General features: G+C 35.9%; 1 protein-coding gene across 9 annotated transcripts in view; it reads left to right on the plus strand.

Moving 5' to 3' along the window:
• Positions 1–27,156, plus strand: part of SCAPER (S-phase cyclin A associated protein in the ER) — a 487,034-nt gene that overhangs the window by 346,493 nt on the left and 113,385 nt on the right. For 7 of the 9 annotated variants that reach the window (XM_082386958.1, XM_082386961.1, XM_082386964.1 and 4 more), the window contains 2 exons: positions 6,884–7,007; positions 25,828–25,917. In XM_082386958.1, the coding sequence (XP_082243084.1) occupies positions 6,884–7,007; positions 25,828–25,917 (214 nt within the window). The remainder of the gene's footprint in view (positions 1–6,883; positions 7,008–25,827; positions 25,918–27,156) is intronic. The other 2 variants (XM_082386962.1, XM_082386963.1) reach the window with 1 other exon arrangement.

A 27,156-nucleotide genomic window follows, 5' to 3' on the forward strand; every position in this document is an offset into this window, starting at 1 on the left:
GAAACAGTAACTGATGAAAATTCCAAGTTTCTCTTTGCAGCTGTATTGGTGTGACTCTTATTACTTGCTGTGCCTACTTAGCACAGAATTTTGCTCTGCAGGAACTTAAAGCCTTCACTCACCTCCATGTGTATAAGCTATATGCCATTTATTAAATGCTCAATGCAAGCCAAAGGCATTTGGTAAATTATAATTTATAATATAAGGACTCTGGTTTTAAACTGCCAATGGCAGTTGTTTTTAAATGTCTGCTTTCTTGACACTGGTATGAGATAGTGGATTTTGGTGAACAGTGTTTCCTGAAAAGTCTTAATCACTAGAAACTGCATAAGGATATAAACTTACATACTTGCTTAGTTATATTATCAAGTCCTCTTAGGCTACAACCACCTGGGGCTTTTCTATTTAACTATTTCATAACATCTTAGATACTAATCTTAATGTCAGAGGTGTACTACACTTGTATTCTATTAGTGTCCTTTTGGGGTATAAATAGGTTCCTGTATTTATTGCTAAAATACCCAGCTTTGTGATGCCTTTTCTGTCCTCTGTTTTTCAGAGGAAACATTTTCAGTGAGAAGACTTACTGACAGAAGATTCACTCATGTATTCATGATTATTTGGAGCAGAAAGCCTTTATCTAAACCCAACCACAGTGTACTTTTGACAGAAAGGACAGTAAGATTTTACTGTCTTCTCAGAAGATACTTTTAAAATCTGGGGCTTTCTGTTTGATGTTAAAAAGTGCTTCCAGTCATTTGAGTTTTAAATTACAAGGAAAGCTGCTTGGGCAGACCACCCAAGCTGGGTTCAAAGAAGTGATCTTTCTAAGACAGGTGCTCTTCAAATAGAGGTTGTTTTTCAAACAAGTTCTACTAAGTGGACAAGTTTTTCCTGACCCTGAGATTTTTGGTTACTGCCACCACCACCACCCCCCCGCCCCGCTTTTTTCTCATCAGAAAGTAGTTCTTTGTGGAAGTTTCTTTGGAGAGTTTTGTGAGCATAAGATTATACAGATGCATATTCCATACTTTACTAGTAAATGCAGTTTCTTTAATGTAAAGCACAGAGGGCTTTAGGACAAAATCCCCTACCATGTGCTGTTTGCTTTTTCATGTGTATGTTTATTTATGCCTTACGATATTCCACAAAAGATTTTAGACAAGTTGTAGGGATTTCATTGAATAAGACAGAAAAAAAGAGATTAGAAATCAAGACCATAAAAATTATAGATCAAAACCAAAGGGAAAAGAGGATACAATTATAGAACTATAATTCCACGTGTCATTCTAAATATAGTACCCTCATTTTTTTTAAGCCTTGAGGGATCTATAGTTACATATGTTAGTCCCACTATAAAGCTGCAATACACAAAACAATGTGATATTGGCACAATGCTGAACAATATTATCAACTAGACTAAGAAACCAGGGACTATATCCTATATATATAGTTATAGTAAAGGTGGCATTTCAAACCAGTAGAGAAAAGGTGAATTATTGAGTAATCTCTGGGGCGGGGGGTGGAATTTAGGCTTCTGCCTCATGCCACACACCAAAATAAATTTTAAATGATTTGATAGTAAATTATAAAACCATAAAATTACCACACACAGTGATGATTAAAGAAAAATAAATACAAATGGCTAGACACAGACATGTAGTTACCTCATCTTATAGTGAAGAATAACCTTTTAAAGGATAAAAGGAAAGGAAGAAAAAAATAAATCACAAAGAAAGAATTATTTGACTACCTAAAATTGTTTAGCTTCAGTACATAAAAAATGCCTTCAAAATAACAAGCAAAATTAATGGCAGTAGGTAAACTGGAAAATTTATTAACAACACGTATTAACCCTTTGTTATATTTATATTGAGAGAATCCTTATAAATCACTAAGAAAAAGATAAAAACCTCCAATAAAAATTTTAAAATAGAGGATAAGAATAATTAACAAAAAGATAAGTGGCTACTTACCTTATACCTTATCCCACAATCAATTTCATAGCTTGCATTTAAATGTAAAAATCTATGAAAATGCCAGAAGTAAATTTAAAAGAATGTTTTTATAATCTTGAAGTGGGAAGGTCCTTCTAAGTTTTACACAATACCCAGGTGTACTAAAGGGAAAGTTTGACAGATTTTATCAAATAAAAATGAAAACATTCTTTATGACAAAAACCAAAAAGTTTAGATAAGCAACAGACTGGAAAATTTATTTGCTACATATGATGATAAAAGGTTAATATCTTTATTATTGGTAAAGAGCCTTATAAATCAGTAAGAAAAAGAGAGACCCCCCCATAGAAAAATGGGTAAAAGGTTCACAGTGATAATTCAAGAAAATATAAATATACATTGGCAATAAGCACATGAAAAAGTCTTTGATCACACTAGTAATAAAAGAAATGCAACCTTTAAAAATTCCAGTTTTAGCTGTCAGATCAGTAACAGTTGTTTATAATGAAATTATCTGGTGTTGGTAAAAACATGGAGAAACTCTTTTTCTGGGAGTATAAATTGTTTTAAAATATTTTCTTCTGGCGGGCAATTCGAATTTTGCAGTGTCTATCAAAAATCTTAAATGTTCATATCCTTTGACTCAAATTATCATTGCTGAAACTTTATCCTAAGGAAGCAGAAGGATTTGTTCAGTACAGCTATTCTGAACATGAGTTGTGCTATTGAGCACATCCTCTGTTTGTGGAGCTCCCAAGCATATAATGTGGCCCTTCCACTATAGAGCATGAGAATGCCAGGTATTTGCTTCCCAGTATTCTTTGTGTCTAGTATATAAACTTGTGACCTGGGCTTCACGACCCAACATACCCACTCCAGACTTCTACTCTGAGGCTAATGAAGTTAGAAGCAAGGACATCCCAAACTCTATTCTTTTGACAATCGGAGGCAGCTGCATCTGGTGTCCAAAATCATAGTGTGAGTTCAAGCTGTGGCATATGGTGCCCAGTGTTTTTTTTAGCAGATCAATTTCATGGTATGTGATTTGGATATTGGTCCGGGCAGTGTAACCTCTATGCCTGTGTTTTCTAAATCCTATGATATACCCAATAGCCTGTCGATTAATTTCCTTAATATTTAAATCAACCAGAGCTTACTTCCTGTGGCATATAACTAAGAACTCTGAATATTAAAACAGTGTTGTTTATAGCGTTGAAAATTGGACACAATAGTAAGGGATTGATTGAAGTAAAATTTTATATCCATTGGATGACACTGTTCCATCTTTTAAAATCTATAATATTTCTCAATGTAAGTATTTTAATCAGAAAAGGAATTTAAAGTAAGAAATTGGATGTTTACAAAACTGTTGGAAAAAGTTGTAGACCTTTTGTTGTTGACTCCAAAACAATACCAGACATATCCACTGGGGGCACTGCTCCCTTTGAGGCCAAACACAAGTTAGGAAGGAAATAAGCTAATGCCACACACGACTTTCTCTCACAACCAGGAAACCACAGAATGGGTACTTAAGGCTGCAGATCAGAGGTTAGGAAATCAAATCAAGTAGTACAAGTTATCCCACTGGCTCTTGACACACAGAATTCGGGAAATGGAACCTGAATACTACTGCAGGAAAACCTCACTTTTCCAAACCTTGCTTGATAAGGACAACAACCAATGGCACGGGAAGATGGCCTTGGCTCACTTCACCCTCCAAATCTTGTATGATACCATTTGTGTGGGAGGGAACAACTCTTGCATATGCACAGACTACTTCTGGAAGGATATGTAAACTAGTAACCATGGTGATTTCTAAGGTAGGGAACTGAGTGGCTGAGGGAAATAAGTAAGAGGGAGATACTTTTCACCATGCTTTTTTGTGTGTGTTGTACTAAGGTCATCATTCCTATTCAAAAAGTTACCAAGTTAAATTTTATTTGTATTGAAGCTCAGTAGTTTTTACTGTACTCCAAGGGAACACACCCGCAGGTGTCCCCAGGTCTCTGAGGAACCCTTCAAGGCTCTTTGAGAGGAGAACAAAGTAGGGTCCTGGGTCCCCCACTTCTGCTTCAGTCAGAAGAGGTCTTATTTTATCTGTTCTTTGGTTTAAGCTTCTGAAAAAGATTTTGTTAGCTTTTAAGCTTCTGAGTAAGAAAGCATTCTGCTGCTTTTTTAAAAAAAATTGAAGACCAGTGTTATAGAAGAATTTTTTTTAAGATTTTTTTTGATGTGGACCATTTTTAAAGTCTTTATTGAATTTGTTACAATACTGCTTCTGTTTTATGTTTTGGTTTTTTGGCCCCGAGGCATGTGGGATCTTAGCTCCCCGTCCAGGGGTCGAACTCTCACCCCCTGCACTGGAAGGCGAAGTCTTAACCACTGGACCACCAGGGAAGTCCCTATAGAAGAATACTAAATGTCATGGAGAAATATTCATTGTACACATATTAACTAAGTGAATATTTGTAAGAAGAGAAGACTGGAAGTACAAATACCAATCATCTCTTGATAGTTTTTTACTGTTTATTTGTGCTTCTCTTTCCCAAAGTTATGACAGTTATCTAAAATTATTTTTATAATCACAAATACATGTTATTTTTTAAATTAAAAAGAAAAGCCCTCTTGAAAAATCTAAATATGTTACCTAATAACTGAAATAATGCTGATTTGCATTTGTGGAGAATTTGTTAGGTAGCGCCTCCAACCAATGTGTCGTAAATGAGTTACATGTAGGCCACGTTTTCCTGTACAATCCTCAGGGATTAAGTCAGGCCAGAGCTGAACCTCCTCCTGGCTCCCTTCAACTTAGAGTCCTTTCATTGTTTATGCCAGTATACCATGAAAAAATTTGGGACACACTGTGCTTTATTATCCTGGAAATAATAGCTTCTATAGCACGCTTTGATTGGATTTTTTAATGTTTTATTTGTGCATTATTCTTAACAAGAATAATAAGATTAATAACCCTAACGAAGTCTACCACTATTAAGTATTTAACCATGTGCCAGGCACTGTCCTAAGTATAATATTTTACATCTGTTATCTCATTTAATTCTCATGATAACCATGTGAAGCTTAGGTATTATTATCTCAGTTTTATAGATAAGAAAATGGGGGCTTCCCTGGTGGCGCAGTGGTTGAGAATCTGCCTGCCAATGCAGGGGACACGGGTTCGAGCCCTGGTCTGGGAGGATCCCACATGCCGCGGAGCAGCTGGACCCGTGAGCCACAATTACTGAGCCGGCGCGTCTGGAGCCTGTGCTCCGCATCGGGAGGGGCCGCGATAGTGAGAGGCCCGCGCACCGCGATGAAGAGTGGCCCCCGCTTGCCACAGCTAGAGAAAGCCCTCGCACAGAAACGAAGACCCAACACAGCCATAAATAAATAAATAAATTAATTAATTAAAAAAAAAAAAAAGAAAATGGATGCTAAGATATTAAATGAGTAACTTACTAAAACCTCAAATGGCACAACTGGGTTTCTAACCTAGTGTCTTATTCCAGTACCTCTACTCTTAACCAATGTATTCTAATGCTCAGTTTTCAGGAACCTATCAATTATGTGAAGCAAGATACAACTATATCAGACAAACAGATGATTACAAGTACAAGAGGGGCTGTCTTCACCATCTTTCTCCTACTAGAGCATCAGCTCCATGAGGACAGAGAGCTTGTCTGTCTTGTCCACCTAGCACAGAGCCTGGAAAATCATAGGCACTTAGATATTTGTTGAATGAATGAATACTCACTTGTTGGTTCTTAGACCTGTACTTTTCAACTCTAGCTATACATCAGAATTGCTCATAGAGCTTTTGAAACATGCAGATGTCTAGAGCCGTCCCATTCCCCAACTAGCATCTCCAGGGGAGGAACTCAGGCAAGTATATATCTTTAAAGATATACAGGTGTTGCTAGTGCTCTGTCAAACTCTAGAGCCCCTATTCCAGAACAGTGGTCCTCTGACTTGAAGATGCATCAGAATTACCTGTGAAATTTGTTAAAACACAAATTGCTGGACTCTACCCCCAGAGTTTCTAGTATTTAGTAATCTGGGGTGGAACCTGAGAATTTGCATTTCTAAAAGTTCCCAGGTGATATTGATGCTACTGGTCCATGGTTCACACTTTAAGAATTGTTGTTCTAGAGGACTGGTTGTAAGGGACTAAATCAAAACACTTATATGTAGGACTTAAGCAGGAGATTTAGTCCGACAGGCAGGAATCAACATTGATCACTCAGGCAATGCAGGTTAATCACAGTTTTCAAAGCACTCAGAAGAATACCCATTGAGTGTTGCTCCAAATGTTTCTTTGAACAGTGGCATATAATTTTTTAATCCTTAAGAAAAAAAAAACATTTCTTTGGTGGGTTTGACCTTAGACTGTTTTACTCTCTAGGTCCTCCCCTGCTCAGTCTCTGAGCAGGTGTGGTGCTCACTCCCCAGAACTCTGCAGTTCTTGTCTCACAGGGAAAGCCTCTAGTTTCTCCTCATGTGTGCTCCCTTCTTCCATCATCTGCCCTTGTCGACCAGGAGATCTAGCAACAGGAGCTTTGGCAGACCTTTTTTTCTGGGTATTATTCAAAGAATTCTAGATCCCAAAATTCCTGGGTAATATCTAATCTTAGATTATTAAGACCTTGTCAGTAGACTGGTAAGTACATTTCCATTGCCTGCTGCTGCAACTAAGAAATTAATAAGAGGCAAGAATTAGTTACTAATGAACACTGGGCTGTGGATAAAAATTACAAGCTTTTATATCTAGCTGATGGACCTTGCACCTAGTAATATTTGGCTTGTTTTTTTTTTTTAGAGTGACTTCTATCCCATGCCTGTTGCTTTTATACCATTCATTTTATGTATTTTAAATTGTTTAGAGAAGAGCTGCACGGGTTTTATAAGTGGTGTTTTTCTCCTTCTGTTAGGTCTCTCTGCAATGCAATCAATGTTTACAACCTCACCTGCAATAACTGTTCAGAAAACTGCACTGATGTTCTGTTTAGTAACAAGATTACCTTCTTAATGGACCTCCTCATACACCAGTTGACGGTATGTAATATTATTGCTTTGAGTTAGAAGCAGCTAAGATTTGAGAAATATCCCCTGTGGAGAAAACTAAAAGCTTATTTACTCTCCAGATTGGAAAAAAAAAAAAAAAAAGTGAAGATGACTGGGAGAGTAAAATAGGAACTGGCAGAAAAACCTCTTAATTTGAAAATCTTATATTGCATTCTCCTAAGTTCCAGTATTTGATGGGTAATATACTTGTAGCACTTGCTGAGATCATAAATTTACATGGTCAGACTAGAGCTTTGGAATGAGTTAGGCTCAAAGGCAAACCTCTGAGGCCGTAGGAATGAGTGCTGTAGAAGGGAAGACAGCTGGGAAAGTCTCAAAACCTCTCTTACCAGCTCAGTTAAAAGGGTCAGTTTAAAAAGGACTTTTTGATGACCATTGATATATTTTTTTGAAGCAAGAAACTCCTCTGTCAGAAAGGGGCAAACCTGTTATACTTTTGAAATGGGAACAAGCAGCCAGTTGTAGCCTTAAATTTTACTTCGGTTCACAGATGTTGAAAGAGGTAAGCTCAGCATAATATCCAAAGGTTTAGGTCTGTCAACTGCAGTCTCCAGAACACAACCCTGGGGCCAGAATTTTCCTGGTCAAGTTTCTGAGCCCCTGAGGTATTGGCGCAAAATCGCTCTCAAGCTGCAAGTTTATAACACAGGAGATTTATTTTTCAGAACCGATCTACTTTTACTCAGCACGTATTTCTAATAGCTCTTCCTAAACTGTGTGCCTTTTGCCCTCTTTCCTTCTCCATCTGGTTAATTTCTACACATTCTGCAGACCTTTACTGAGACATAATGGCACCTTCTTTATGAAACCTTCCCCAACCTGACTCTTTCCCCAAGTCCAGGTTAGGTGTTCTTCTTATATGCTCCTCTGCATTATGTCATTCATAGAATTAATCACACTGAATTGTAATTAACTGTTTACTTGTCCATTTCTCCAACTAGCCATAAAATCAAGGAGGACAGGAGGTAATTTATCACTTTCGCCAAGATCCTAACACAGGGCCTGACACAGTAGCTTCAGTATGTCTTTGATGAATATATAAGTAAATAAATGGAACTCCATATGTTTCAAGCTGAAAATCAGAAAGGAAATGATGAGGCCCTTACACATAGGCATACTGACAATGAGAAGGGACTGCAGTGAGAGAGAACAAAAAACACAGACCTAGAACTGTTACACAGTGCAATAATGGCTATTTATAGTGATGACACTGAGTCATCACTTGAGGGCTAAGTTATATGTGGTTTTATCTATAAAAGAAGGCATTGAAATACGGGTTACACTTTTAGCAAAATTCTATCAGAAATAGTTGAAAGGCAGGGGCAAGGAGAAAAGACTTAGCATTTGTGGTATGGCCTTATATTCCAGGTATTTTAATATATATTGCTTCATTTACTTTTTAAAACAGAAAGTCAGTATTATTATATCATTTTACAGATGAGGAAACTTGAGTCCCACAAAGGTTGGCTTGCCCAAGGCTACATAGATAGTAAGTCATGGAGTCAAGAGTCCAACCTAGGTTTGTCAAACCCAAATTAAGGGACATTCTACACAAAAATTGACTTGTACTTTTCAAAAGTGTCAGTGTCATGAAAGAAAAGGAAAGGTTGGAGAACTGTCACAGACTGGAGGAAACTAAGGAGATCTGACAATTAGATGTAATGTGGGATCCTAGACCAGAAAAAGGACGTTAGTGAGAAAACTTGAAAATTCAAATAAGGTCTGTAGAATAGTTAATTTTACTGGCTCACTTCTTGCTTTCGGTAATTATACTATGGTTTTGTAAGGTGTTAACAGTAGGGATACTGGGTGAAGGGAACTCTACATTCTTGCATCATATCCTGTTTTTAAGTCTTCTTGCATATTCTTTCACATTTAAAAGCCGTTCTCTTTTGTTACTTGTCCTGTTCAAAGTATATAATTTATATTCTTCCATTACCAATTTAAAATTATTTCAAAATAAGAAGTAAAAACTAAAAAACCAAACCCCATGCTCTCCCACTGTTGCATGCTGCATCATCTGGAAGAATTTACTCTGTGAAACCTATTCTATATTGCTAATGGAAGAAGATACGTAAATGTACTTTGAACAGAACAAGTAACAAAAGAGACATTTGAAATGCGAAGGAATGAGCAAGAAGACTTACAGACAAGATCTTTCATCCTAGCCCTTCACTCTTTTATAATCGAAACCTTTTCTTATTGTATGGTAGTTTGTTTATTCTCTCACTTAATAATTGTAAGCGCCTACTATTTCCAGTTCCAGAGACGCATAAGACATGATCCCAACCATCCAGGAAATTCCTGCATAGGAGTGGGAATAAATATGTAAATTGCATATAAAAATGGTGTGTTGGAAACCTGTACAGAGTATAACGGAGCACAGAGGAAGGAGCTCAGTAGCCTGTGCCTGGGACATCACAAAGGAGGGACATTTGAGCTAGACCTTAACTCCTCATAATAGCTTTCATTTACTAAGTGCCTACTATGTACCAGGAGCTTATAAAAGTAGCTTGATCCTCTCCCTGTATTTTGAAATCCCCAGTTTTCTTTGAATAATATTCCCTTACTTGTGACTTCAAGGTTTCTTGACACTCAGAAAACTTTTAATCTCCCAACCAGTGGATTTCACCACATTCTATGTTTATTTTGTTCAGTTTAGAACTGGGATCCTGGGACATTAGTTTGTCGAACACATTTTATCCCTCCTATATGTGGCACTTTCTGGTTTCTGCTGTTCCTTTTGGCTTTTTATTCTCTAGCTGTCAATTCTAATACTGCTGTGATAGAGTTTGTGATAGGTGGGAGAGGAGGGTATGTTTTCTAAGTTGGGGAAGTGGAGGGTGGTGGTAGCTAGTGATGGTGATATTTACATTTCTGGAAATCACTTGAGTGCATTTCCATTTTTATTGCTGACTTGTTTTGATATACATGTAACTGAAATATGGATCACTAACTTGTTAGTAACCTTTAAGTAAAGGATAGAAAATAGTCATCAACACATTTTCCAGAAGGATTAGAAAGAAGCATAAAAGAAGCTAATTAATTGAGATCTGGTGGAATTTATATAACACCTGATTATAGGGCACTTCAGCCTTTCTGGTTCTTCAGCAAACTGAGATGGTTTAGAAGACTTTCTTTTCCCCCAATCTAGCTGTTTGGAGTTTGTTTTAGCACTCTTGTATTTCATCTCAATTATGTGCAAAGCATTGTACAGATTCCAGGGTTACAGAGGTGAATTGGACACAGTTCCTTCCCTCTAGAAGCCCACAGTTGAAGAAGGAACAACTTACATACATTAACATTAAAGAAAAGCTATGAGAAGTTCTGTAACATAATCAGAGCTACAGAGTAGCCCACACAGCCTAAAAGAGTGCCTGGCACATAAGAGGTGCCTGTTAAATATTTGATGAATGAATGAATGAGTTCTAACTTGAAGCATTGGAGAGGCTTTTGGGAAGAAATTGTATTTGCCCATGCCTTGAGGAAGGGTGGAAATTCTACAATTCTGGATTATGATTTTTACAAAAGCTAAATTAGCATATGTGGCACTGTAAAAGTCTGTGCTTTTTCTTGCAGTGCAGATTCAAAGTAGGATTTTTAAGATAAGGTCTTGAGGAATTTATTTGGAGCCCTGTAAAAACAGTACATTTAGACAGGCATGATCTAGGATGAAGGCTAACAGAGATGTATTATCTTCCAAAAAGTATGAAAACCTTAAAATATGTTAAAGCAGATTTCATTCAATAAGTGATTGTTAAGAATCTTCTCTGTACCTAAATCATTCAGTGCATAGAAAAGTACGCCTCTACCTTCAAAATGTCTCCTTGAGGAGACCAGACATGCACATTAGAAGGCAATAAAAAGACCAGTGAAAAAGAGCAAACTGGCAAAATAGGAAGTCCCAGTTCTCATTCCCCACAGAGACACTTAACAACTATATACAGACCAAAATACCATTATGAGAACTCTGGGAAACAGTTAAGATATTGCAATACCCCAGATGATCTCAAAGCCAAGAACAGCCACATTGATGTGGGTAAGAAGAACTGTTTTGCTTTACTCATGATTGCCCTTCTCTCAAGTTGGCACAGCTCCACACTGGAAGATAATACCCCAGCTCATTGGTTCTCCCCTTTAGGAGGGAGGGGAGTTGAGTGTGAGTCCTGCATTCTGGCTTTTTGGAGGATTGCCAGGGGACTTGTATCTGTCTCACCTGACTTATGGCACTGACAGGAAACTGGCATACTTTGGATGCCTGGCAGCCCCTGAGAACAAGAGAGAGCAAGGCAGCTTGCTGCTGAGAACCAGAGAACTTGCAGTGCTGCAGGCAGACACCAGAGGGAGCAAGAGATTATGATCTCCTGAAATAGAAACCAGCAAGCCTTTCTAATTGAGGAATTGCACACGCAGGCCCAGAGAAGTCCTATCCCCTACAAAAGTTTCAGAGAATGCCTAATTCCCTAGTCAAGGTGATTGGTGTCTTCCCCTTTACAAAGCCAGTATGTACAGTCTAAAAGTCATGCCTGTTTTTTCAAATGTGCAGATCCCAACACAAAGTTACAAGACACACAAAGAAAAAGGGAAACATGGCCCCTACAAAGAACAAGATAAATCTTCAAAACCAGCCCTAAAGAAACAGGTATATGAATTACCTGATAAAAAATTCAGAATAATCATCATAAAGATGTTCTATGAACTCAAGAAAATGATATATGAACAAAATGAAAATAACAAAGAGGTAGAAAATATAAAAAGAACCAAAGAGAAGTTTTGGAGCTGAAGAATACAATGATTGAACTGAAAAAATTAGAGGAATTCAAGATCAGCATTGATCAAACAGAAGAAAGAATCATTGAACTAAAAGATAGGTCATTTGAAATTATCCAGTCAGGAATAAAAAGAAAAAAGAATGAAAAAAGCCTAAGGGACTTATGCTGTACTGTAAAGTAGGCCAGTGTATGTATTATGGTAGTCCCAAAAGGAGAGAGAAAGAGAGAATGGGGCAGAAAGCTTATTTAAATAAATAATGGCCTAAAATTTCCCAGTCTAGTGAAGGAAAGGGAATCCAAATTCAAGAATTCCAACAGATCCTAACTTTGATGAATCCAAAGAATCTCACAGAGACACATTATAATCAACTTATCAAAAGTCAAAGACAGAATTTCGAATGCAGCAAAAGGAAAGCAACTTGTCACATGCAAGGGAACTCTCATAAAACAATCAGTGGATTTCTCACCAGGAACACTACAGGCCAGAAGGGAGTGGGAGGTTATAATCAAAATGCTAAAAGAAAAAAAGGCCAACCAAGAACACTATATCCAGCAAAACTATCCTTCAAAAATGAAGGAGAAATAAAAACTTTCCCAGATAAATAAAAGCTAAGGGAATTCATCACCACTACTAGACCTACTTTACAAGAAATTCTAAAAGGAGTCCTTCAAGTGGGAACAAAAAGACACTAAATAGCAACATGAAAGCATATGAAAGTATAAAGCTTACTGGTAAACATAAATATATAGACAAATACTGAATGCTGTAATACTGTAATGGGAGGGTGGTTAAATCACTGTTAATTCTGTTATAGAAATTAAAAGACAAAAGTGTAGAAATAACCATAACTATAAAAGTATGTTAATGGATACATGATATAAAATATGTATTTTATGACATCAGTAACATAAAATATTGGGGGGGAGAAGTAAAAGTGTAGCATATTTGTATGTGATTGATGTTGTTATCAGCTTGAAATAGATTCTTATAACTCTAAGATGTTTTATGTAAACCCAGTGGCAACCACAAAGAAAATACCTATAGGGCTTCCCTGGTGGCACAGTGGTTGAGAATATGCCTGCCAATGCAGGGGACACGGGTTCGAGCCCTGGTCTGAGAAGATCCCAAATGCCACGGAGCAACTAGGTCCGTGAGCCACAACTACTGAGCCTGCGCGTCTGGAGCCTATGCTCCGCAACAAGAGAGGCCGCAAGAGTGAGAGGCCCGCGCACCACGATGAAGAGCGGCCCCTGCTTGCCGCAACTAGAGAAAGCCCTCGCACAGAAATGAAGACCCAACACAGCCAAAAAAAAAAAATAATAAATAAAAAGAAAAAAAAAAGAAAATACCTATAGAAGATACTCAAAATGAGAAAGGAATCAAAGCATGTTACTACAAAAAAAAATCAACAATTCAAAGCAAGACAGCAGGAGAGGAATGAGGGACAAAATAACTACAAGACAGAAAATAATTAACAAAATGGCAATAGTAGTTCCTTCTCTATCAATAATTACTTTAAATGTAAATAGATTAAACTCTCCAGTAAAAAGACATACAGTGGTTGAATGGATCAAAATCTTTTGTCAACAACAGACTCACTTTAAATTTAAGGACACACATAAGCTGAAAGTGAAAGAAGTGACAAAGATAATCCATGCAAATGGTAACCAAACAAGAGCAGAGGTGGCCATACCTATATCAGACAAAATAGACTTGAAGTCAAAAACTCTCAGAAGAGATAAAGAACGACATCATATAGTAATAAAAGGTCAATTTTTCAGGAAGGTATAACAATTGTAAATATATATGCATATGCACCCATCAGAGCACTCAAATATAAGAAGCAAACATTGAAAAGAACTGAAGGGAGAAGATGACAGTAACACAGTAAAAGTAAGGGATTTCAATACCACACTTTCAATAATGGATAAACATCTAGAAAGAAAATCATTAAGTAAACAGAGGATTTGAACAACAGTATAGGCTGAATGGACCTAATACACATATACAAAATATTCCACCCACCAGCAGCAGAATACACATTTTTCTCAAGCACACATGGAACATTCTTCAGGATAGATCACATGTTAGGTCACAAAACAAGTCAACAATTTTAAGATGACTGATACCATACCAAGTATATTTTCTGACCACAATGGAATGAAAATAGAAATTAATAGCAGAAAGAAAACTGGAAAATTTACAAATATGTGGCAATTAAACAAATTCATGAAAAAAACAGTGAATCAAAGAATGAAATTAGAAGAGAAATTATATAGTATCTTTGAGACAAAATATAACATACAAAAACTTACGAGATGCTTAAAGGCAGTGCTAAGAGGGAAGTTCATAGCAATAAGTGCCTGCATTAAAAAGGAAGAAAGATCTCAAACAAACAACTTTATACCTCAAGAAACTAGAAAAAGAAAAGCTAAGCCCAGAGTTAGCAGAGGGAAGGAAATAATTAAGATTAAAGCAAACTGACATAAAAACAGACACATAGACCAATGGAACAGAATAGAGAGCTCAGAAGTAAACCCACAGATATACAGTCAACTAAGATTTGACAAGGCATCAAAAATATACAAAGGAAAAGGTGGTCTCTTCAATAAATGCTGTTGGGTAATAGTAAATGCTGTTGGGAAATGGTGGATATCCACATGCAAAACAATGAGATTGGACCTTATCTTACACCAGGGGTCCCCAACCCCTGGAACCAGGCCACACAGCAGGAGGTGAGTGGCGAGCAAATGAGCAAAGCTTCATCTGCAACTCCCCATCGCTCGCATTACCGTCTGAACCATCACACACACACTGCCCCTGCGCCCCTGTCCGTGGAAAAACTGTCTTCCACAAAACTGGTCCCTGGTACCAAAAAGGTTGGGGACCATACACAAAAATTACACAATACACAAAAATTAACTCCAAATGGACTTAAAACTTAAATGTAAGACCTGAAACCATAAACTCCTAAAAGGAAACATGAAGAGAAAGCTCCTTGACATTGGTCCTGGCAAGAATTTTTTTGGGGGGATATGATGCCAAAAGTACAACAAAAGCAAAAATAAACAAGTGACACTACATCAAACTAAACGGCTTCTGTACAGCAAATGAAACGATCAACAAAATGAAAAGGCAAACTTCAGAGTGGGAGAAAATATTTGAAACTTATATATCTGATGAAGGGTTAATATCCAAAATACATAATATCCAAAAATCAAAAACACAGAACGTAGCAAGTATTGGCAAGAATTTGGAGAAATTGGAACCCTTGTGCACTGCTGGTGGAAATGTAAAATGGTGCAGCTGCTTTGGAGAACAGTAATGGCAGTTCCTCAAGAAATTAAAAATAGAACTACCATATGGGATTACTTCTTGGTATTTACCCAAAAAGAATTGAAATTAGAATCTCAAATAGATACTTGCACTCTCATGTTCACTGTAGCATTATTCATAGTAACTAAGAGGGGGAGATAACCTAAATGTCCATTGACAAATGAGTGGATAAAGAAAATGTATGTACCTACACTGGAATATTGGTTAGCCACAAAAAGGAAGGAAATCCTGCCATATGCTACAACATGGATGAACCTTACGAAATAAGCCAGTCACAGAAGGGCAAATACTGCATGATTTCACTTACGTGAGATATCTAAAGTAGTCAAACTCATTAAACTGAAAGTCGAATGGTGATTTCCAGGAGCTGGAGTGAGGGGAAGTGGGAAGTTACTGTTCAGTGGGTATTGAGTTTCAGTCATGCAAGATGAAAAAGTTCTAGAGATCTGTTTTACAACCATGTGCATATAGTTAATTAGACTGTAATGTATACTTAAAATTGTTAAACGGTAAATTTATGTTACGTGTTTATTACCATAAAAAAAGACCAGTATGGGCTTCCCTGGTGGCGCAGTGGTTGAGAATCTGCCTGCCAATGCGGGGGACACGGGTTCGAGCCCTGCTCTGGGAAGATCCCACATGCCGCAGAGCAACTAGGCCTGTGAGCCACAGCTACTGAGCCTGCGCGTCTGGAGCTTGTGCTCTGCAACAAGAGAGGCCACGACAGTGAGAGGCCCGCGCACCGTGATGAAGAGTGGCCCCCACTCGCCGCAACTAGAGAAAGCCCTCGCACAGAAACCCAACTCGCACAGAAGACCCAACACAGCCAAAAATAAATAAATAAATATTAAAAAAAAAAAAGACCAGTACAAGTACTACTGAGTGCTGTGAAAATAGATCGATAGACTTTTAATGTTGAACAAGTTCTAAATAGTCCATATTACAGATTAGTAAATTGAGACGTGGCAAAGAGATCATACAACTACCTAGTGATAGAACCATGACCTGGATGCTAGTCTCCTGAGTCCCTGTCCAGGACATCCCTTCCTATAACCTAAATTGATGTGTCCTCACTTTATTGAGTTGACAAATGAGATGAAGTAACATTTTTGTGACTTTAATTTTATACATGTTTAATATTGTCACCTGGGTAAGATACACTGAAGAAGCATTTAATTAAAAGATTTATAATTTCTTGATGTTTCATTGCACTTTAAAAGGTATTACATATTTTATTAGCATTCTTATTTTTAATTCATAGTAACCTGTTCCTCATGGAATATTTAAAGAATACTCTTATAAATTGTGTGTATATATTTTCTGGAGCCAAGGAAACTGTTAATTGAAAAGTGATGTACAAACCTTAAATAATTAATATGGTACTGTTGGATCAAAGAGACTGTTGGTGAGCACTTCAGAATGTGACAAGAAAGCCCTGTGTACAAACAAAGAAAATATAAGTGCAACCTTAGAGCAAGGGGATCGTTTTTCACTGAGTCATGTGCAGAGCCATGCAGGTGCCTATTTCATTTTCATTACAGCAGCAAAGGCCTGGAATTGGCCATTCACCACATTGTTTTCTTTGTACCAAGGAGCCAGAACATGGACTTAATTGTTAATTACAGGGAGCAGAAATCCTTCAACTCTCTACTGGTAATATTGCTCTTCCTGATGCCACTTGCATCTTGTTTCTCCTTTCCTCACTATGTGGCACTTGCTCAGCATGTCAAGGACACCCTACCCTTTTCTTCATCAATAATGTGAACTCTGTGTCTAGTAGGCTATATAGCTTATTGATACAGAGTATATCAGAAACAGAGAGGAGGCCTTCATAGTATCTCATCTAGTCCAGTCCTCCTTGTTTTACATGAGGACAAAGGAACTCAAAAAAGGAGAAGGATGGGAGATGTTTAGGGTGGGTATTTGCCGAAAGTTTCACAGCCTGTTATCAATAGAACTGGGATTCAAATTCAGGTCTCCAAAATCCCAACCTAACCTTCTTTCTACTATATTACATGACACACCGCTGATATAAGTTTGGTGAGAACAGTTAAAGGATATTGTAACTGATGTAGAACTTTACCCTCAAAGCTACATTCAAAATTGACCTAGTGAAAGAATATGGGTCAGATTATAACTCTAATTGCCCTTCTACTGCAGTCATATGAAATAGTATCATCATCATTATTATTACTGTCACCTAGAATCATTAGTTGACTGCTTGAGTGAGAAATTGACACATCCAGCATCATAGTGGAGATTTTATCACACTGCTTTCAAATGGTAGGTAAAGCAGACAGAATTGTTAAATATGTACAAAGCTGAATAAAACAATTCACAAACTTGGTTTAATGCACATAGATAGAACCGTATGGCAATATTAGAGAATATATATTTTATATAAGCACACATGGGAAATTTATAAGAATTGACTACACACTAGGCCATAAAGCAAGTCTTAACATATTTGAAAGAATCAGTATCATACAGATGATCCAGTACTGCTTCAGATATTATTGAATAAGCTCCTACCAGACTGACCCTCCTGCAGATGACAAGTATAATCTCTGGGTAAAGTATGAAAAAAACCTACCTGAAGGTACTAGAGACCAATCAAAAGCAGACAAATTCTGATTGGAATAGACACTTGGAAGAAGGGAACAGCATTGAGTGAGTTTCATGGTTTTATGGCTTTTAGCCTGAGGGCAGGCCACAGTTGGTACCACATGGGATGACTAGAACTACTGTAGAAAATCCTCAATTCTTCTGGCCTAAAGAACCAGAAGACAGAATCTGGGGCAAAGACAACTGCTAGAATATAAGGATGATATTCAAAAAGGAGAGAGCCAGAAAGGAGGATCCCCTAAATTATTTATAAATATCTGAATGACCCTGGTACCATATATGTGTGGGACAGACTCCAAGTGCCTCAGCTAAAGACAAACTGAACTGAGATTTCAGCTGCTATCCAAGAATAGAGTTTTGCAGTTGAATCCAAAAAAAGTCATATGCCTGCTTTTTTAAAAGAATCAAACTGAAAAATACAGTAACTGAATTTAAAAATTCACTAAATGAATTAATGAGAGGGAATGATGAAAATAGAAAAATCAACATTAGACAAACACCACAGTAATTATTATTGCAGGAGAAAATCATCAATGGATGCAAAAATTAGTGAGTAAAAGTATGACGAGAAACAGGATATTTTCGAAGTTTCAAAATAACTCCACACGAGATACTTTGAATTACAAAGAAGGAAAATAGAAACTTTACAATAAAGAAATTTGGCAGATATTACCTTAACTATGTGATCAAAGCTAACATCACCAGAAACAGAACATATCAACATCATTTACCCTCTAATATTATATACTTAGAAGCTCACACCATCATTTCTGTGGTACTCTTGCCAAAAATGCCATCTAAATATGAGAAAATATCAGACAAAATCCAAATTGAGGACAGTCTACAAGATAGCTTATGAAATGCAAAGACTGAAAAACTCACAGAGACTAGAGAGATGTGACAACTAAATTCAGTGTGGGATTCTGGATTGGATCCTGAAGCCGAAAAAAAGGACGTTAGTGAGAAAACTGGCAAAATTCTAATGAGGTCTGTAGATTAGTTCATTGTTTTGTATCAGTGTTAATTTTCTGGTTTTGGTAATTGTGCTATAGTTATATGTAGGGTGTTAACATTAGGGAAGGCTGAGAGAAGTGTAAAATTATTTACAAAATAAGTATACGTTTTTAAAAAACAATTCACTAGTGGGCTTAACAGCAGAATGGAGGTAACAGAAGAAATATTATTGAACCTAAAGTTATATGAATAGGAATTAACCAGTCTGAAGAATGTGTGTGGTAGAGGGAATGGGGAACAAAAACAAAGAAAAAGAACAGAGCCTTAGGGACTTGTGGGACAATATCAAACAGTGTAATATATATTGGATATCCAGAAGAAAAACAGAGAATGAAGCATTAAAATATTTTGGAAAGAATAATGTCTAAATTTTTTCCAAATTTGGTAAAAGTCATAAATATATAGATTCAATCAGAAGTTCAGCAAACCTCCAAAAGGATAAATACAAAGATAATCATGCCTAAGTAAATCATAGTCAAACTGATAAAAACCAAGTATAATAAAAAGAGAAAATGTTGAAAGTTGCCACACTGCATACAGGCAAATAATGATTCAGATAGTGTCTGACATCTGTCTCATCAGAGGCCAGAAGACAGTGAGCATCTTTAAAATGCTAGAAGAAGAAAAAATTCAATCCAGAATTTCTATATCCAGCAAAAAAATCCTTCAAGAATAAAGGTGAAATAAATACAGTTGACATTTTAAAATATATGCCTAAGACAATTAGTTGACAACAGATTTGCTAAAGTTCTTCAGACTGAAGGAAAATGATACCCAATGAAAATTGCTATCTTTAGGAAGGAAAAAATGAAGAACACTGGAAACGAAGATTTGTTTCCTCTTTGTTTCTTTAACAAAATTTAAAAATACATGTTATGGTTTAAATCAAAAATTTTAGCACTGTCTTATAAGGCTATAACATGTTTAGGTGTACTGCATATGATAACTATAGTATAAAGGATGGGGAGGACAGAAAACCTATAAGGTTACAAAGTTTCTGAATTGTATACAAAGTGGTATGAACTTAACTCTAAGTAAACTATGAAAAGTTAAGATTGTATATTATAATCCCTTAGAGCAGCTACTAGCAAAATAGCTTAGAAGCTAATATGTAAATTAAAATGGAATTCTGTAATATATCTAAATATTCCAAAACACAGTGAGACAAACAGAAAACAATAAAACAGCAAATCTAACCCAAATATATCAATAATTATACTAAACAAAATGTGCAAAACTTTCCTTGAAAAAGTTACAAGGCATAAATTCTCAAAAAGGGTAAAAACCAAGACCCAACTAAATGCTATCTATATGAGATGTACTTAAATATAAAAACACAGACCAATATAAATATAAGTTGAAAACAAAATAAAACAAAAAGCTAGAATAGCTACATTCATATCAAACGAAGAGGAGTTTAATATATAACAGTATTAGAAGATATAAAGAGCAACATTGCAAATTGATAAAAGGTTAACCAATAGGAAAATATAACAATCATAAATATGTATGTACTTAATAACAGCTTCAAAATACAGGAAGCAAATATTAACAAAGAGAAAAATAAATAATTCCATTCTCATAGATGGATATTCAGCACCTTCCTTCAGCAACTGATAAAATAACTTGACTAAAAAAAAGTCAGTAAAAATATAGATGATACCACCTAGATCTAATTGATATTTATACATCACTACACCCAGCAACTGCAGAATACGCACATTCTTTTCTAGCATACATAGTGTGTTCAAGATTGACTATATGCTGGGCCATAAAACAATCTTAGTAAATTTAAAGAAACTGAAAGTATATTCTCTGACCACAATGGAATAAAATTAGAAATCAATAATATACCTACAAAATCACAAGGGAAATTAGAAAATAATTTGAATTGATGATAATGAAAATATAGCATATCCCCAAAAAACAATACTTAAGGGGAAGTTTGTAGTTTTTAATAGAAGTATTCTGCAACCAATTTGCTCTGAATGTAATGTGATTAAGATGGAAATCGATAACAAAAAGATAAACATCCATATACATTTAGAAATTTAGAGACTTAAACTCAGGAGTCACACAGTAAGTCACAAATTTTTGAACTTAAAATAGGACAATAATGAAAATACTACATATCAAAATTTGGGGGGATGCAATAAAGCAAAACTGTAAAATATATATATTTAAATGCTTATATTTGAGAAGAATAAAGTGTATGGATAAGTAGTTGGGTATTTAACTTAAGAATCTTAGAAAAAGAACAGCCAAATTGACCTAGAGAGATAACAAGGGAAATTATAATAGGTAGTTAGAAAACAAACATTGGAGAATATCAACAAAGCAAAAATTAGTTATTCATAAAATCTAATATAGTAGGCAAGCCTCTGCCAAACTTGATCACGAAAAAAAAGAAGAGACACAAATAATATAAGGAATATAAAGAATTAACTGCAGCTTGAAGAGGAATTAAAATGTTAAGAGAATACTTCAAACAACTTTATACCAGTGCATTTAAAATTTTAAATTAATTTAACAAATTCCTAGAAAATTATAACTCAACAAACCAACTCAAGAAGAAATAGAAAGCCTGAAATTTTCTCTAACCATTAAAGAAATTGAATTGGTTATTCACAGTCTTTCCACAAAGAAATCACAAGCCTAGATGATCTTATAGCCAACTTCTATCAAACATTCAAGGAAGAGATCATTTCAATCTTAAACTATTCCAGAAAGAGAAAAAGTGGAACTTCTTCCCAATGCATTCTTTGAGACCAGTACAACCTTGTTAACAAAACCAAACAAGAAAAAAAAAAAAATGCAGACCAGTTTCTCTCATGAACCAAAGCAAAAATTCTAAAAATATTAGTAAATTAAATTCACTGATTAATTTTTTCAAATAATATTTTTATAAAGTGCGAAAACAAGGGAAACTAAAAATTATATTCTTTAGGAACACATACATATGTGATTTAAAAAACTTTATTAAGCAAGGAAATGACAAACACAAAATTCGTGATAGTTGTTACTTAAGTATAGAGGCATGGAGTGGGATAGCAGAAGAACCAAAAGAGTTTAAATCTGTTGGTATTGTTCTAGTTAAGTTATTAAATTTTTAATGGACTAAAGCCACAATCTTAGTCTTCTTGGAATTTACAGTCTTGTGGATAGTTCAGTTCAAACAAGCAAACAGACAAATGCGATATAATATTGTAAGGGTTATGATGAGTCAAGACAGGGTGCTGAGATATTCAAGAGTCGGGGGAAGTTCCTAGAGGAGCTTATCTAAACTGAGAACTGATTGATAAGTAATTTAATCATTATCTAAGGAAATGAGAAAAAATATCAACCTTAGTAAGCTTACAGCCCAAGTAAAGGCAGAGGGAAAAGGAGTGAGTGCTAAGCGGTGAGAGCTCCAGCCGGACTTAAGCCAGGTTCAGTTTAAGACGGATACTGAGTTAACAGTGAAATGACATGGCCTTAGCTTTTACCTTACAGAAGCTTGCTTATTTCTCAGGTTTCAAATGTGAGGAAAGAATACATTTATTGTACTTCTACATTTTTAAAAATAATGGCCTATGTTTTAAATAGATACAAATGGTAATTGATCTGTCAGTTTAAGCAGGAAGACCTATATTTCAAATCCTGTTCCAAATATCACTCTGCCTTTTTTTAACCAGTGAAAGAGAAATATTTACTTTTTTATGAAATACTTATGCTGTACCCATTTCTTTAAAAAAATGAATATGTGATGAGGAATAGGATATTTACCTAGTTTCAAAGTACATTCCTACCAAGTTGTTATTAATTACAAAATAAAAGTGACTTTGAAAAAAAAAAGTGACTTTGTAGTGGGAAAACCTGGTACACACCACCTTAGGTGATCAAAGTGAACATTATCAGTAGTGCAACAAATCAAAATTGTCTGTCACCTGATAGGCTGCAATGAGAAGAACACAGTATCACTACTATGATATTCCTGCCAAAGATGCATAATCTGAATCTAATCGTGAGGAAACATCAGACATGCCCAAATTGTGGGACCTTCTTCAAAATAACCTGTAATCTTCAAAAGTCTCAAAATCATGAAAGTTCAAGGAGTCACTGAGGAATTTTCTAGATGGGTAGGAACAAGACATGACAACTAGGTGCAGCATGATTCTGAACTATACTTGCAACTTTTCTGAAGTTTGACATTTTATACACATACAAACACACACATACATATATATACATATATATAGATTTTAAAGCAGTACAGAAATAAAAGTTCTAGACTCCTGGAATTTGGTAATTTGGTAAGAGTTATGTGGTTTCCATCAGCTACATGCATTCACCTCAGGAACTGAAATACTTGGTAATTTAAATACCAGGACTTATTTATTAGGGCTTAAATATGGCCTTGAACTTAAAAAGATTTCTTTATTGGAAAAATGATTGTTTTTATGAAAGGAAAGTGAAGCTTTCATTGTAGACTGTATGTCTATAGCTATATAGTTGAAACATGTTTTAAAATACCTGCAGAGGAATTTTTAAAACAACTATTTAACTCATGTTTTGAAAATTCCTTAAAGGGAGTGACAACTATTCAATGTACGTTTTGAACACGCTATGTTGTCATTTAACATAGAGATTCAGGAAAATGGGTGATCCCAGTACTCAGACTGGAACCTGTAGTATTTAGCTGCAGGGAGAAAACTACTGCAAATGAAAAGCACAAAGGCCATCATCAACAATTGCAAGGGAATAGTTCTATTTCTTTATGTCTAACAAACTTCACAGCTTTTGTTTGGGAGGAAGAAGAGAGACTAGGAAGAGAAGCCTGAAATAAGCCTAGCAAGGGTGAGAATCATACACATGCACATTTGTACACATACTCAGAAAGCAGAAAGATGAGAGAAAATGGAAGAGACTAAAAGGAAGACAAGAGTGGGACCCAAGAAGAGAAGGAAACAGACAAGAGGAGGGCTCGGGGGGGCAATATAGAATGGAGAGAAAAAGAGACTACTAGTGGGTCAGGTGTGGAAGATGGGCAGAAATTAGAAGGGTGAATATAGATGAACTCTGTTTAGGCCTTTTCCAGCACCCTATAATAATTCAGTCTCTCTTCTTGCCCTTCTGAAGCTTGCATCCCAACATCTTCATGTTTGTACTTAGACATAGCAGGGCATCAAGCAGAAGGCCTTCTGGTGTTTCTAGTAAATGAAAGAGAACAGTAATACCAGACATTAAAATGGTCATACACACAGCTAAGTTCCTGTTTCTATGCCCTTTCCCAGTCCTCTTGGGGTTTTATGCGATACTGGAAATAGACTAAAAGCATTCTTTATGGTGGGCCTCTGCTCTTGCTCAGTTCATTCTCATCACCTATGAAAGCAGTCTGTTTAGAGAGGAAAAGCAGCAATATTTGGTCTCATTAACACCTCTGACCGCAGCAAATGAGAGTCTTAATGTAGACCACACTCCAGTATGTAGTTTTGTTCCTTAAAAGATAACTTGCTTTCTCTTGAATCTTGACAATATAATTTAACAAATCCTGTTGTTTTAAAAAGTGTGGTTTAAGTTTTGCAGTTTCTTACAAACATATACTAGCCCTACATCCCATCAATGTCACTCCTTGTTGTTTACCCAAGAAAAATGAAAACATTTCTTCACAAAAATGACTTGTACAAGAATGACCTTAGCAACCTTATTCATAAATAACTAAAATCCCTAAACAACACACATATCCACCCACAGGTGATATGGTAAACAAACTGTGGTATATCCATACAATGGAATAATATTTAGCAATAAAAAGGAATGGACTGATGATACACTCAACAGCATGGATGAATTATTCAGAATTCAGGGAAGCATTATTCAAAGTAAAATTTAAAAAAGCCAGATTCAAAAGTCCACCTACTATATGATTCCAGTTATTTGAAATTCTAGAAAATGCAAAATAATCTATGATACACAAAGCAGATCAGTGGTTGCCTAGAGCCCTGGGGGTGGAGGAGAACATTGACTTCAAAGGAGCACGAGGGAACTTTTGGGGGTGTTGAAGATGTTCTCTACCTTGATGGTTCTTATACAGGTGCATAGATTTGTCAAAACTTACTGACTTACCAACATCAGATATTACAATGTAGATATATTCTATATATTAAAATACTTGCCCATCTGCTAAACTGAAATGGAATCTCACTAGTGTTTTAGATAAATTTAGATAATTTAGTAAGATTGCATATTTTTGCATATATTTATTGGTCATTTGTATATCTTCACATCCTTTATCCATCTTAATTGAGTTGTCTTCTTAAATTCTGTTCACACATTAAAATTTTTATTTATTATCTTTATATATTTTTATTCCTGTTTTATAGATTTGTTGCTAACATTTTCTCCTAGCATCTGGTGTCTCCTTTTCCTTTAAATTTTGTTTATACTGTCTTTTTTGGTATAGAAGTTACTCATTCTATGTAATCAAATACATTAATATTTTCCTTCAAGGATATTGGATGTCATGGTATGCTTGGGCAAACACTCTTCCCCAAATGTTTAAAAAGCAAAACTTTAAAATTTTCTCAGAAAAAAAACTTGTTGCAAGTTACACTTAAAATAGGTGCAGTTTGCAATAAAATTTATTTTTGAAACGTGCTTTTACAGATGTAGCAAAATGATATCAGTTGGTGAATCTAGGTAGAGTATAGTTCATTGTTTAATATTCTTTGGCTTTTCTAACAGCTTGATGTTTTTCAAAACAAAAAATTGGGGGAAATGTGCTTTTGTTATATGCAGAAGGGCCTTTGGCTTTTGGCATTGAAAGATGAGTGAAATTTAATTTTTGCCCTAGATTTAGAAAGGGAAAAGTACTGTCTAAAAGGCAGCAATGTAAAGACACTGATTAGATTATTGAAGGACTACACCATCTTCTTATGCTTTTATATCGATTATCTCTTTTTTTTTCTTGAAATGAATAACATAGAGGGAATGGCTATTGATTTTCTTTCCTCCTATTTTAAGTGTACATAATTTATTCCATCTATTTGTGTGCCGTCTTTAGGCAAGAATATGTTATACTAGGCATCACAAGGAATGCAGAGACAATACGGTGTGGAGCTTGCTCTCAAGAACATTATCGTCTAGCACGAAGGTCAGCAAACTAGGACATACAAACAATCACCTATTTGTAAATAAAGTTTTATTGGAATACAGCCACACTCGTTTGTTACATATGGCTGTTTTCTCCCTATAATGGTAGAGTTTAGTAGTTGTGATGGAGACTGTATGACTGCAAAGCATAAAATATTTACTATCTAGCCCTTTATAGAAAAAGTTTGCCATCCTCTGGTCTAGTAAAATAAGACATGAATGCCAAAGCAAAGAGTGCCATAGCAAAGTAAAGACTGGGTGTTCTGAGAGGTCAGAGGACGGAGCGATTCCTTCCTAACAGGAAGGTTGGAGAAGGCTTCATTGAGGAAGTTTTGTTGGAAGCTGAACCTAAGTAGGAATTAGGCAGGTGGGAACAGAGTGGTAAGTGCTTGGAGCAGGAAGCATGGAAGGAAAACTTCGCATATGCTCTTGAAAATCACCAGGTAGAGAGAAAAGAATGTCTAATTTAGCAACCTTCGACCCGCTTGTCAACAAATCATAAAGTATCAAGAACTGTAGAGAACTTGAAAGATTCTCTCATACAACCCTTTCAAGTTTCAGGTGAGGCCACAGACTTAAAAAGGTTAAATAACTCATGCAAGGTCGCAAAGTTAGTGGGGGAGCTATACTAAAATCCATTGCTTTTGCTTCCACACCTTGTGTTGGGCACATTGAGGCATTTAAACCAACATTTACCTAATTGAACTGACCTGCCTTCCTGAAGTACCTTTCTAGGGCAAGAAGTCTCATCTAAGGTGTGGGAATGCAGATCAGACTGTCTAAAAGACTTTTTTCAAATCATATGTACTCTCCCTTCCTTTGAGGTTTACTGTGTGCAATGAGAAATGTCAATGGGGATTTGCTTCCCAAGTGAAAGTTGTGAAAGAGGAAGACCAAAACCTTTTTTTAAATTGTGCATTTCACGTACAGTTTGATAGATATTTCATAGGTATTTTTAGAAGAACAAATAAATGACATAATTTTGAAAACTACTTATTGTTGCCTATAATTAACTTGGGAAAATGTGGCTTCTGTGTTACATCAGATTACCCATCCTGAGACTAGCACTTTTGTATTTTTCTCTGTTTCATTCCTGCATTTGTTTTTGACCAAGTTGCCAAAGATTAAGCTATCATTTGTAAAATGCCAGCATCATCAGCTTTATTGTATTGCTATCATTAGGCATCCTTGTATTTCCAGTAGAAAAGAAATGACAGCTCACTGGCTTCTGGTCATACTT

This window comes from Balaenoptera borealis (assembly GCF_965194805.1).
Source record: "Balaenoptera borealis genome assembly, chromosome: 3".
NCBI lineage: Eukaryota > Metazoa > Chordata > Mammalia > Artiodactyla > Balaenopteridae > Balaenoptera > Balaenoptera borealis.